Below are 15,176 nucleotides of genomic sequence, written 5' to 3' on the forward strand. Positions count from 1 at the left end.
GTTTAAAAGTGAGACTTTGTTCACTGCTGTGTGCTTCAGTCATTATTACACTAATCTGGTTGTTTCAGGGTGCTGTTTGCCAGTGGAGAAGAGAAAGAGGGCTTTCAAATAACATTAATAAAACTGGGGCTAAAGACAGGCTGTACACTGGGGCCTTTGTTGGACACATCCAATTTATCAAAGCTGAACAGATAGAATAAAAGACCTGCTCTTGTTTCAAATGCCCTTTTTAATTTTATGTGATATTATCTACTTTGTGGGAAATAGATAATCATTTATATGGATAAATACACTTTTCAATTAAACCTCAGTGGAGTAATTATGACAGCAATATTTTCCTTCAGAATATGTATAGCTGAAACTCCATGTTTTGAAGGCATTTCTATAAAAATGTAATAAATAAACTACATAAATTAATTGTACCCTTGTTTGAAATATGTTCATTATAAACATCCTTAATAGTTATTGAGAAAAGAGATATTTTCTACCACATGGGAATAGGAGCCTTTAATTTGCCTCTTATGGATAAAAACAAAACACTATGAAGTCAATAAATGAAAAATAAAAACAGATTGATTTTAGTTAATGAAATAGTGCGTCTTACAAACTTTATTGCCTCATAAAAGAGTTTAACTATGAAAATAATACTGTATAAAACTGTATTTGTGCTAGTTCTTGCAATATTGTTTCTTAACTACTGTTATTCCTTATATATCTTACTAGCCAGTTTTCTTTTACAGAACAACATAAAACTAATTAAAACCAAGCAATTATTTTAGGGCATGGAATATTTTATGAAGGAACCAGTTGTCATAGAAACCGTAAGTTTTTAATGAAAAAATACATCTGGCATGGACGCCTCTTTTTATTAAAAATGAAGCAAAAACACAGCCAAGGAATCGTAAAAAATAACATCCTAACGAATTCCACGGCATTGTTTAAAAAAATCTGCAACATCTGCAAATAAGCAACTGGAGAGATATACCACAAGCTCTAAATAAAGTTTCTTATATATATTTATAACACAACTTGGAAGAGCAATCTATAGATGTAGATGTGATATTACAGCTATAACCAAACTCAAATGTAATATTTTTGTAAATAATGACAAGTAAAAAAAGACACAAAGACCCTCCATTGCCAGAAATACCCAACATAACATTTAGCAAGCCTCAATAATTAAATTCCACTGACAGATTACCCTATATCAGTGCTTGAGAGTTAGAAAATCCTTGCCCTCTGTCCCCCCTTTCACACCTCCTGGTGGCAGGGTCTAATTAAACATCAACACCTCCTCATTTAGTGGGCTTGGGCCTCATTCTGGCAACTCTCTCCTGCACCTGCAGCCCAGAGGGAAGGGAGCACCAAAAATATCATTCACTATTCCCCTCTCCGGCACGTTCCAAGCCCGCAACCTCCCTTTGGAGGCATCGCAAATAATAGCTTCAATTGGGAGTCATGGCTGTCTGGAGAATGGAACTGGGAGATGGATTCAGTTGCCAGATCTTCTGGGTATTGAGGAAGAGTGAAGGTCTCGTACCAGTGGAGAAGTGGCATAAACAGGCACAAGTTGAAATGCTATTTTTAGAGTCCACTCTTTTTGGCTGTTTTAGCATTTGAGCAGCGAACAGTTGCAGTTGGATAGGGCTAGTACTGACACAGGGAGCTACATGCATTTTTGTCAAATACAGAAGCCCCAGGAATTATTTAACCAAATCATTAACCCGTGGCCAAAATTGTTTTAGAGCCCACAATGAAAAATAAACTTGGTGTTCTCACAGAATTTCCTGCGAGAATTCTTCATGAGTCAAGTGCAGAGCCTTTTTTAACATTTTTTGACATCATTGAAGACTCGGCTCCATCAAATTGGATTAGAATGAAAACCCTGATGATTTCGAAGGAAGATAATTGTACTTATCTGGGACATTGTGTACCTTGTGACCTCCATTCTAAGATTTTAGTTCTTTCTTCTCAATAATAGAACAAACGTTCTGTATATTTTCCTGACACTATCCGGCCTTTTTATGCTCCTGATTTTTTAGCTTTAAAACTGAGACCAGGGGCTAGATTTTTACCCCTGGTTTTGTGGGTTTTTGGAACAAGCTTGTTGAAGCAACTTTCTTACTTTCTGGCTTCTTTCAAGAGATGACTGGATGGATCATTAATTACTAACAACCAAACAAACCTGATGGGTTAAACTCCCCTTTTTCCCAATCTTTCTTATGTTCAAATCTGTCACTTAGATGAAATCCAGAGATTCCAAAATGCAAATGCAGTGGTCACACCTGAACACAGTTTCAGCACTCTCTGCCTTTTCGCTCTGAACTGCAGGTCAAAGTTTTGCTAACTGGCAAAGGGAGGTTTAGTTTGAGATGCACTGAAGTGTCAAGAAACTTACAGTGGCAGTAAATGACCCCACATGAACCTTTATTTTAAGCCATTACTAAGATCCTAAAAGTACACTGCACAAATCATTTTTCTTCATCGCCCTAGGATTGTGCAAACTTGCGGTTGTATATTTTTAGATATTCTGTAGCATGCTGTCTTCAATGTTACAGAGCTAAATTGTTCCATTACCTCAGAATAAGGTTGTTCATTAACCACGGACGACTGGATTTTTTGTCTGTTGACTCCTGTAACCCATGTGAAAGCCTTGAAAGGCAAAACAATTGTCTGCAAGTCTTTGCTTTTCTTCTTTTGCACACACACTGAACATGCATGCACACAAGACTTGGAGACTAAGACACTGGCGCTGTTGCTTATTGGCCCATTAGTAATATTTCAAAAGCTGTTTATAGACTTTAAAACCATTTTAGAACTAAAAGAACTGCTTGTCAGATGGAGTTCAGAGATAAAGTCACTTTTCCTGCCCTGTGGCGGCGGCTCCCTTAATTATCGGCTGTCAATACTGACTGATCCGCATGGGCAGAGGGCTGATGTAATAAGATTTCATGCCCTGAATAGCAACAGACAGATGTGTGCAAATGGTAAATTAGATCACACACAGCAAAAGAAGCTAAATAAGAAATATTTGGAGATTCAATAAAAAATCGGATTCCCATACATTTTCACGAATAGGAATGTACACATAAGAGAAAACGAATAATTGCAACATAGGGATTCCTTAAACAATAACCAGTGTATAATCTGTGAGTGTTTATTTACATATCCACAGTCTATTTAATCCACAAATGTTTTTTTTTTATTTTATTACAGAAATTAATGTAGAAAGTCTATTACAAAATGTTTTCATCTGAACTGTGCAGTGCATAGAATAGGATACTAATCTATTATTTTAATTAAAGTATAAAACAGTAAATGCTCGTAAGGCTCAAGAGTAAAATTTGACTCACTGAATGGTTTCCATTATCAGACTTTTACAGAAGTCAAGAAATCCCTGTATTGGATGAAAGCCACAAAATCAGTCAAGATAAATGATCATAAACACCAGGATAGCATACAAAGAATTCACCCTTTTACAGTCAAGATACAACATTTAGAACTAATTCATTCACTGATTTAACAAAACTGTCCTCTTAATATTGTCCAGTCAGAAGATGAATCATAATATTGACTAAGCATCCACATTTGAAAAAGCAATTATCCATTCATATGCCACCTGGATTACTAAGGGAATAGTTTTAGCCTTTTAGTTTTCTGACATGACAACACATGTAATATTACATGGTTAAAATCAATCTGATTTCTCTTTAGTATGCCATACTAAAATAATGTAAAAAATGTTTACTTGTTACACATTAAATGTACTAAATTCAGCTTTGCAATCTTTAAGATTAGGCTTTCACTCTAGCTTTTAAAAATAATCAAATAAATGCCCCTTAGATGTTGGCCTTAAAACTAGTTCACATAAGCTGGGGTTACAGGTAAGTCTTTCTATTCATAAAATTTTGCAAACTGTTACTTAGAGGTTACGGAAGACTGAAGAAGAGTTGTTTCCTAAGAGATTTAAAGTTGATCATTTTGTTTTCCCTCCACAATAACTTAATGAACCTTGTTACGTTCCCTGCTAAAAGGATGCATTATTCATCCAGATACTTACAGTACATTGCATTCTCCACCTTTTTCAAATGTGAAAAAGGACATTTTATAATAAGATCTTATAAACTGCTGTTAATTCATCTGAAGACAAAAACAGATGACAAATACAGCAAAGACGAAGCACATTGAGCTGCGAAATTTGTAACTTTTGATTTCCATAGCGTTCTGCTGATTGGACAGACATGAAAGAGTATTTCTGCATTGGGCCACAGTTTCCCACAAGGCTGCCACTTCAATTAGAGCCTAGGGCAGGACTGCAAGTAGAAGTCATTTCCATCTGTTGAAGGTTGGTGTGTGTGTGTGTGTGTGTGTGTGTGTGTGTGTGTGTGTGTGTGTGTGTGTGTGTGTGTGTGTGTGTGTGTGTGTGTGAAATCAGCTCACATTCTCTCAGTCTACTTCCCTGGAGTGCTAGATAGTGCAAGTCTTTGTAAAAGCGCCCCATATTCTTTTTTTCCATACATTTTGTGAGCTGTCATAACAGCTTTGGCATTCACACTGAGGTTTCTCAATGCATTCAGAATAGCTTCAGCAGACTGATTTCTGTTGCTGCGGTTACCAAGTTTCTCCAGCTGGGATCTAGGAGCCTAGCATATTTGTGGAGACATGCATGCAGTAATGCTTTCCAAAATAAAAATTATACTTTGCGTATATAGCATTAATGACATGTTCATGATCAGTAAGAAAAAAGGGTTGAACTAAAACATTTTTCTTTTGTATTGGAGAAATTTAGCTAAGTAACAAGTATTAGATGAGATGAGATGATACATTTCTGAAATCAAAATATTTTTAGTATTAAAAAGGTATTGAAGTTTCTGGTGTTCATGTTAAAATGGTTTGAGCTAAAACACCCCCTCAGGAAAATAGTTTTGTCTATGTAGATCACAAGATACAATGTCAGAAAATTGTTACTGTACTGTCACACTATACATAAAACCTGGGACCAGCGTAGGTTGGGTTTCTTATCAGTAAATATTGCAAACTCCTTGGGGCAAGACAACAAGGTAAGGTTTTGCTTTATGCCAGTTAGCCTTGTGGGAGCTTTGCTATAAAATGCCAAGCTATTACAAAATAAGAAATAAGCATGTCTTTCCATGAGGAAATAAACACCTGCTCAGACCTGGTATAGGTGATGCTCACTTCAATATTATTATTGAAAATACTGCATTTAAGCCTAAATACCAGGATGAGACACAAAGAGTTACTGGAAAACAGTTTACTCTCTCACTGCCAAAAGGTGCAGCAAACACTCAGCTATGATATTGCTCTTATTCCCAAAGTTTATTTGAATAAACCATTTGTTCATGAGGAGATACTTTACCTATCTGGAGTTTTATATAAAGACATAGGCTCAAGGAAACAGGTTCATGTGGAAGTTTTAGATGAAATACAAGTTCGATACCTACATGCTTGAGCTGGAAAAGAGGCTTTTAGTATTTTTATCTTATCTTTATAGGGCTCCTGGTGTCCCAATGTGAGTCTGGTTGCTGGCCATGGACGGGAACTGCAACCTACGTTTTAATGGACATGGGATATTTCCTGACAACCCCACCGGAGAGTTTAAAACAACAGTCGCTGGCCAACGTGCAGAGTCTACACAGAAACCTTAGACTTAGAAGATGAAGTAATGGATGTTAAACCAGTGAAACTGCTTCATATTAGGCTGAATGATGGTAATTATGGGTATTACTTGTCTCAGGCAAATATGCCATTCTCAAGGATACATGTCAGTGTGGTTTATTTTTATTTCTTCACACACACACCACACAAAAGAAACTATTGTACCATTGTTGTTGAAATTACTAATAATTGGAATTACAGAAGAATTTATTTTTTTAGTTTATACATAAAGGTATAAATGGTTTTAAAATAATTATATGTAATATACTTTTAAAAAACAAACACCAAGGGTTTCAACAACTCTTGTAAGAAAAAACTAATAAATTTTAAACTAAAAAAAGCTAAATACTGACATTTTTTGAGTGAGTCCTGTCATTGAAATAAACAAAATGGTGTCATACAGTATACATCACTGTTGAGTCTTTATATAGAGACATATTTTCAAATACATGTATTCTTTACACATACTGTATGGGGGTTACTCTGTTATAGTGGACTAAATCAATTGATATCTTTGGAAAGTTGAACAACTTTATTAATACTTTGTTTAAAAAAAGGATTCATTAAAAAATCTGTTCTCCACAACTATTAGATAGCAAGAATGAAAAGAATATGAGAAGACAGCCATGCAGAGACTTTTTGTATCTAAATGTCCAGAACCACCCATCAGTAAGAAAGCAGTTTTATGGGAACAGACATGCAGAAAATTGTTAAAAAGGAAACAATGTTATCATACTTTTGATTAAGGAATGTGCTTGGATATTTATTTCCATTAACAAGCAGTATCCTTTAATGAAGTCCTGGTATGCAGCTGTGTTTAAAAGCTTTTTCTCAAGGCTGAGAAAGTGTTAGCGACTATCCATGTCGAGGCCAGCCCCAGACAGCTGGACCACAACATGGACCTGCCTGGCGGTGGACTGACCCGGCAAAGGGGAGACATCAATACGAGCGGCAAACCATTTGTATGCGAAATGACAAATTCCTGATGCAAGAAATTGTATAGGGCTAATAAAGTGATGTTATATGTTATGTTATGCACAGTGAGCGCAATACAGGCCACAAAAATACATCCACTCGCATTATATACAGTACCTCCTGCTTTCTGTGAGCTTTTTCATCAGTAAGGGTTGGGAAAATGTGATCTCTGTCTCATGGAGTCTGAAACAAGCTAAGAAAAATAATTTACAATGTCGCTGAAAAGCTAAGAAAGAGGGAAAAAAACAAGATCTCGCCTGCTAGCTTCAAGGGAATTTGAACAAAATCATGATTTAATTAATGTCTTTGCCTCCAAATTTCTAGACGTGACAGATTTTTAATCAGCGCAATAGGGAGTTCACGGCGTCCCCGTGTTAGAAAGGAACTCCACTCCTGCCCACACGGATACAGGCGACGTGCCACAGAGCCCAGGCCCCTCAAGGCGAATATCAGGCTTGCCTAATGTGATTAGCTGAGTGGGAAAGCATGAGTGAAACTTGGCAAAGTCAAGGGGGAAGCTGTCGTGAGGAGACCTATTAATCACCACAGTAACCCCAGATGCATATTTATGAACCGTCATGAGGCTTTTACATGTTGTTTTGTGAAGAGGCCAAAACTCTGGGAATGCATTGCACTTGGTCCCCAGCACTTACTGTACTTATAGCCCCCTTTTACACTACTGACCTTCACTGCTGAGAAAACCAGGATGTGATCATAAGACAACTCCCACAAATCACTCTGGGTACTGTCTGGGAATTGCTGTTTCAATTAAAGGACGTCACACAAACATTATGACACCTCAAATTAAAAAGGCTTTGTTTCTTTTGTGTTATTGAAGGTAGGTGACCCAGACTAAGAGGTGTTGCTCCAGTTTCTGCATGTCTAATATGGTCCTGTGACTCCATTTTAATTTAACATCTTTTGTAAAAGCGTACTGTTTGCACGTTTTTTCCCTTCATATCTGTCTGCTTTATAAATGTTAAGCAGCCCACATGCCTGGGACAGTTGTGCTGAGTTATCAAGTTATCATTTCTTGGTTTTAGATTTCTGAACATCCAAGATACCTTGGCACTATTCATAGAAGACAAGTAAAACTGGTTAATATTTGTAGGAGCTTACTTTACCATCCATTATTTCTATAAAGAGAAGCCTTGCATTTAATTGATTTTTATTTCTTTAGCGAGAGATAATACAAATTGCTTGATTTTCCATAGTATCTTCTTACCTAAAACCTTTAGATTCCCAAGTTTGCTGGCCTGGACTTAAGCCAAGATCTGGCTGTTTGCCTGTACAGTGGATTCCTCACTAACAGAGCTGCATTGTGCCACAGATACTAGTCAATTATAGCAGCTTTTTTCTACAACTGGGCTTGTAATCAATCAGGTCTTGGGCTACTACTAAATCACTGAGCAACTTAAAGACAGAATGGGGAATGCCGTTCCTCCAGACAGCTGGAAGCACAGAAAGTTCAAGGATGAAGTATAGCCATGTAGCATAAGCAAGGCCACACTGTATTTTGTGTCACTATCTCTCACACTGCTTTCCCAAGAGTGTAAACTGTCTCCTCCGTTGTGTGGGCTGAGATTCTTGGAGCCCTTTCTCTGACCTCGTGACCTGCTGCTATGCTCATTTTCCCTATGTGGCAATCGCCACATGTCTCTCCACACTCCCTCCTGATGTCAGTCCCCTGACTTGGGCGGCAGCCTCCTCCTGTTACGGGCTGTCGACTCAGGGAAGGCTCGACTTCCACAGCCCCAGTCCCGCAGACTCAGCCTCTGCCCCATGCATGCGTGGCACTGCGCGAGCTCCACTTGACCGAAGGGCTCGAGGCAAACGAGCGGCGTTTTCCAAAAGTGGGGGAACCTGCTTGGCAACCTCAAACAGAAACACTAAAAACCAGAACTGTATTCCAGGTTCTACTCTGTTATTTTAGAAGCTAACAATGTTTTAAATGACTATTGTGAGCCATACTTAATTTGTGTTAACATATTCAGTATTTTGCGTTTTTGTTCCTCATTGGGGTTTGTTTTTTCTGTGGTAATTTGTTTAGTGTGAGAGAAGTTTTATCTGATCTCTGACCCAGGGAAAGTGTGGTGGGGATGGTTGAGGAGAGGACGCAGGCTCACGCTGTGTCCGTTATTCTTGTTCTTCTAGTCTTTTCTCTGCCTTGGCTCCCAATAAAGTTTGGTAATCGGCCAGTGAAAGCTCTGTTTTCCTTCATTCCTATGAATGCCTAAAACCCTAAACTGAACCCAGGATTTTATACTATCAAGACTATGACAAATTTATATATTTAAAGTTCATTGTTCAGTAGTAACATGAATGATTCAAATAAAATAGTTTAGACTAGGGACTCAATGGACTCACAATAACCACATTTCAAAAGTACATAAGCCAATAATGTGCGATGTGAGACGGACTGCTGTCCCATGAATGGCATGTTTTATTACTGCCTTGTGCCCATTGCTTGCTGGGACAGGCTCCAGCTCCCCTGCGGCCGTGAACTGGATGAAACAGTTACAGTAGAAACCTGATGGCTGAAAACTTTGCTTGTTGAGCAAAGGTCCTTGAATCAAAACAATACGCTCTTTCTTTTCTGTGATGAGGTGATCTACAGTATTTGTGGAATAAAGATGACTGAGCTGAGCAGGCATCCAGGAAACATTCATTAATAGATGAAACCATGAACTTTTGACCTAGTCCCTAGTACACAAAATTAACTATCGATTAAATGCGCAATCGATAACTTCAGACAACAGTCGCATGTGGAGATAATGTGTGTTGCAACATCAGCACGAATATTACAGCCAGCCGTGGCATTTCCAGAGTGGCATGACAGCATACACATTTTGAACTGTGAACTGATCTAATGATTTCACGCCCATAAATAATCACCCCAATGTGAGATGATTGGAATAAACAGGCAGAGTGTAAATCATTCAACGGTACACAGGGATGTGCTTTAATTATCTCTGTTAGACAATCCTGTACCTGGGAGAGACTCCAGCTCCCCCGCAATCCCATATTGGAAGAAGCGGTTAGAAAATGGATGAATGGATTGATACAATCCTGTGAGGTAGAGAGAGGCGGCTTTAAGAAAGAGTCACCTGCTAAGGAGAAAATCCAGTTTAAAATGAGGCATTCCAGGGCTAATTAATTAACTGGCATCCAGGAAAGTGGCCAAGGTTCCCCACAGAGCCTATCCTATCTGCTCTTCTCTCTCATGTGGGATCTCACTTCCTCCAGATACCATTTGCCCAGGTGTGTCTCATTTTAACTTGGCTCCCTCAAATTCACCTCTTACTACTGCACAAATCTCATGCATTTCTTTAATCTTGATTCCACATTATACAGCATACTGTAAATTCACTTCTGATTGGTACCTTTAGAGTAACAAACAGGTGAACCAACAGAAGAGAAACTGAACAGGAGCAGCAGAACACAGTTCTATTCATGAAAGACACATTTGTTTACTAAAACACCAGTCTGCAACGTTCTGGTAACACTTGTGTAATTTTATTGCTAGCCTGTAATAACCCAATTTACCCTTAAAGTATGCAACCGAGTTGTGATACATAACAATTACAACTTCACTTATGGCAGGGTCTTCTCAATTAGTGCACAATGCAAGTTATGACACTTTCTCTTTTAGGATACAACACAAAGCATGGACCTACCACAAGGAGAAGCCAGAAGCCAATACACAAAAACATAACCAGTTACAACAAAAAGAAATATGCAGAATGTCTAGACATCCTACATCACCTGCACTACATGGGTGCAGAAATGGATAGTGAAATTGAAAACAGTCCAAGTTTGAAAGAAAGGGAATTACTCATGCTTGCTCAATACTTAATTGTCCGATAGTGGTGAAGGCATTAGAGGTACTTAGAATAACTCACCTCTTAAACTCCCAGACATGATCCGGAACTGTAAATTGCACAGTAAATCCTGTTAATCTCATAGACGTGATTTAAAAAATGGAAAAAGTAAAAGGCTAATGTTACTCTCAAAATTAGCATAGCATTTCTCAGGTATGTCACTTGAAGAAGGCTCTACAGCGAAAACGTTTTTCTTTTCTATTTTTCAATGTGAAATTAATCTTTACCTGCAACATTTGTTTTAAAAATGCACCAAAATAATTAGACCTTTCTGTGGCTTTAATTGTATGCGGCTGACGTGTAGTTAGAAAGATTAGTTGGGTTTCTTTTGACTAGTTTTCAATAATTACATGAAAAGGACGTAGAAGCCGTTTTAGGACTGTACTTTTTAAATTTCAGATCAAGCTTAATTTAAAAATATTTTATAAAATATGTGAGCAATGTCAATCTTTCCAGCAGCAGGTTCACCAACTACATTGGTTCTAGCATAGTACACAAATCTTTTGAATTCTTCTCCCATTTAAATTGTTCATTTTCCCTGTAATGTCAAGGATGTAAGTTGCAGAGGACATGTAGCTTCATCTATTCATCACTCGGAAAGAGACCATGCCCAATATTAGAAGCTAGGCATGTTGGCAATTCTCCTGAATGCTGAGACCAACATTGTTGTTCCTGATTCATCCCAAGCTAAACTCGGACAGGCGACACTCACAAGGTTTGAAACTAGTTATTCCTGATTGTTCTGATCACTGTAGACGTCGGGTGCTTTTAGTTTTGCACGTTTGCTGTTCATGCAGTATACTGTTACAAATGTCAGCAGTCATTGCTTCAAAAAATGTGGATGACATTTAGGGAACGCTACTTGAAAGTGCATTTAAAACTGAGAGCAGGAAGAACTTCTTTATGCAAATGGTCATGAGGGTTTAGAACAAGCTACCTGGACATATTGTTGAAGCCAGAACCCTGGTTCCTTTCAAGAAATGGTTGGATAAGATTCTTGGGTCAATTCGATTCTAATTCCCAAACAGGCTTTATGGGCAGAGTGGTCAGTTTTGGTCTGTAAACCTTAGGATGTGATCTGCACATCATTTTCAATGATACTGTACATCAAAGACTGAAGTTTAGCTTAAAAAGAAGAAACACCTACTACATGCATGTATATATGACTATGACATGTGACATACAGTACCTTATGACCTTTCTAATTTAAAGTATTTATTGACTGGAAATGTCTTGTAAGGCATTAGGTTCTTAGGTCAGATGCTTCACTTGTGACCTCTTTGTCCTCTTTCATCATCTTTACTGTGATTACGTATTATAAACACTAATGACCAAGGAGGAACTATGGTACAAAAAAGAGGAATGGAAGATTTACTCTTACTGGATGTCCTAGTTGTAGTCTTAAAAATACTCTTGGACTACTGGAGCTTAAACTTTACTGGGATCTTCCTCAAATTATATCTACATTTTACTTTGACGAATGGGATGGTTGTGAATGCATTACAATACACCATTGTACAAGTCTCGAGTCGACAGATATGGGAACGTTGAAGGTTATGTTCTTATGTGTTTCATAGCTTTTGAAATGGCAAAATTCCTGCTTTAATGTGTGTAGGAAAATACAGATGGCTAAGATATTAAGAGTGCAAATACAAAAACTAGACAATTAAAGTTACTGCTGACTCTTTTGATGTTAATGGTGACAACACTTGCAAAGGTTTGCACTTGCAAATTTTGGCAACTTCAAATCATTTTCATTCATACATTTATGTACTGTGTAACTAAGTATTTCTGGCAATATGCCTGTTTGAATCCCAAAGTTTTGACCGAGTTTGACAGACATAAAACAGTACATCTGTTTGATGTATCCAGTTCCCTTGTAACTAATGGAAAACGTTACCGAATAGGAAAACACACATCTTATTGCAATGTGCAGAATTATCTACTGAAGAACAACTTAATACTCTTTTTCACTTATTGTGGTCTATTAAGAAACAAAGTGTATTAATATACAGTATACCATCTTGGCCTCCTCAAGGTCGGACTTAATACACTACACATTTGCATTCTGTGAAGTAATAAATAAATAATACATTTATTCTTCTTGATGGCAATGATACATTAAAAGCCAAAAGATGATTAATAAGAAACAAACAGTGGACAAGGCTATTTTATTAAATAATTTAAACAGTTCTTGTAAGTGGTCTCAGACAAATAATTATTGTAATTAGAACTGAGGAGTAAATAAAAAACAACAGTAGTTTTATTTTTTAAAAGATAACCAGAAAGCTTGTTCTCAGATCTATTGAACTTGCCATTATTTACTGAATTTCTTAAGGCATGGCTTCAATTACAAGACATCAATCAAGGACTAACCAAAATGCCATGTTTTCCCTGCACCCAGTGATGGCACATACTGTAGTTCTGCCGAAAAGACAAAACTGCAGCACTCAGTACTTTCACTGGAGCTTGCTATACAGTAAAATGTGGAGAAATGCTCAGGACTTGGGACTGGAGGGTCGTGGGTCCAGATCCTAAGTGGGACACTGTCAGTGTACTCCAGAGTAAGGTCCTTCACTCAGACTGCTCCAGTAAATGTCCTGCTGTATGAATGGGGACTCTCCAGGCCCTCGCTGTCAGAGGGATCTTGATAAACAAAGGATGGAGCAGAGCATAGAGCAGCAAAGGGCGAGTGAAAACAACAGTCTGTGTTCGGTTTCTTCCGTAAATCAGGCAAAGTTACAAAATAAAACCTCCCTCCTTTATCTCCGACATCCAAATAACGAGAAGATACATGAAAGCCGATGATGACACCTAATTAAATGTGGGCTCCACCAACAACGGGACATTTCTGTAGGAATTCCTGGAGCCTTGCGGGACTTTCTTTGAGCCCTTTCGATGCTTTATCTAATGGTCTGGCTTGTGTTGATAGTGGGGAGTTTGCAGATTAAAGCTGATTTCTTTAAGATGCCGAGGTCAAAATATCTGGCATAAGGCACTGAAGACATACAGGAAAAGATCTAGCACTTACACAGATGGGGCACGAAAGAGAGAAATCTACAGAACTGGGGTCCGTGGTCTTCAGGTCTCATGCAAGCATGTGTTGGCAGGTAGGGAATGTGGGGTCACTGTCCCAGCATTCCAATGCAACTGTGTCACTGCTCGCGGTCCAGTTCCACAGTGTCAAAGGGCAAAGAGACAGGAAGTTCAGAAACAGAACTGCTTACTGAGAAGAAGTTTTGTGTGACTGATATGTGTATATACTGTGTAATAGAGTGAATCACTACTGAGATTTCTTTAAAAGTGCACTGGCTGAGAATCTTAATTCTATGGTAAATCTTAAGGGAACACATTTTCAAGTTGAATTGGATAGTCTTTATGTGAATTTGTTTTTAAAAAATATTTTTTTTTCCATACTTTTGTCTTTGAAACAAGTACTTAATTTAAAATGCTTTTGAAAAAGTGTTATTAATATACTGCGTGAGTCAAAAAAGGAACTGAAACTAACAATATCAGTGCTGAACCTTTGGGAGATACAGGGCGTTGCTGTGGGATGTCACCCTCCTTCTTACTGTACATCAGACACTCCAATCTAGGAGTTCACTGGGAGACACTCAAGACCAAAGCACTTTAAAAAATATTTAGGAACAGAAAGAGGTTGCCTAGAGATAATTGCATAATTGGTTTGCTATTGTTTAGAACTTAGATACATACTGTATGTTCAAAGAGTTAGATTTTTTCATTGATGCTACACTGTATATTTCCTACTAGTATTTTCAAACAAATGTCCACTATGACATTTGGCTGTACTTTTGTAAATGTCAGAGAATAGGTTATAGCAGCTAAAGGGTGTGAGCCATTGGAGATTCAATTGTAAAATTGTAAGACCAATATTTTGTCGCTGTGAGCAAAGCATAATTTACTTTTACTACATTCAAATAATACAGTAATATTCTTCAGGTAGTCCCTCATTGTACCTGCAGTTAAGACTACATTGAAAGGCTTTCTTGTATTAACAATCCTGAAGTGGTAATCTGACAACAGTTAATTGGTTGTTGTCAGTTCTCATTGTTTAGGGGAATTAATCTGAAGCAATTTTTGAAATTACCAACATGTGACACTGGCACAGGGGTGTGGTGTTATTCTGAACAGCAGATTCTAGAAAGTGATGAACGGAAAACATCCTTTGCTAAGAGTCACCAAAGGCTTGTAGAAAAATTATCTTAATGTTACTGTCAGCAGTGCTAAGACACTCTGGCCTAACTAAAGCCCTGGCTGAGTAGGACTTGATGAGCTTTGACTGGATCAAATCACACCTGCGATGTCAGACACAGCCAATGAAAGTGCAGGTGCTGTCGTAGCCTGTGCGGTCTCCTGAGTGACAGGGCAGCCGCACCACCACTGATCACCAGTACACATCCTCAGGCACTTGACAACATGGTGGAAGTGAAGATCTGCTGCAGGATGTGTGGGATCTGCTTGGTATCCATGGCAACAAACGATCGTCCGGCTGGCAGGGTTCTCTGGAGCCTGCGGGTGGAAGGAGAAGAAGTGCCCCCAACATTAAAATTGCAAATGATGCGGCCCGTAACTGGGCGGGGGGCGGGGAAAGAGAAAGTTTTTCCTCTTCGGTAGGTGGACAAT

General features: G+C 38.2%; 1 protein-coding gene across 3 annotated transcripts in view; it reads right to left on the minus strand.

Moving 5' to 3' along the window:
- Positions 1-12,686: 12,686 nt before the first annotated feature.
- The window catches only part of vwa8 (von Willebrand factor A domain containing 8), a 117,503-nt gene continuing 115,013 nt past the window's right edge, over positions 12,687-15,176 (minus strand). For all 3 annotated transcript variants that reach the window (XM_088602402.1, XM_088602394.1, XM_088602412.1), the window contains one exon: positions 12,687-15,062. In XM_088602402.1, the coding sequence (XP_088458528.1) occupies positions 14,954-15,062 (109 nt within the window). In that variant the 3' untranslated portion in view covers positions 12,687-14,953. The remainder of the gene's footprint in view (positions 15,063-15,176) is intronic.

This window comes from Lepisosteus platostomus, chromosome 2 (assembly GCF_059453375.1).
Source record: "Lepisosteus platostomus isolate fLepPlt1 chromosome 2, fLepPlt1.hap1, whole genome shotgun sequence".
NCBI lineage: Eukaryota > Metazoa > Chordata > Actinopteri > Semionotiformes > Lepisosteidae > Lepisosteus > Lepisosteus platostomus.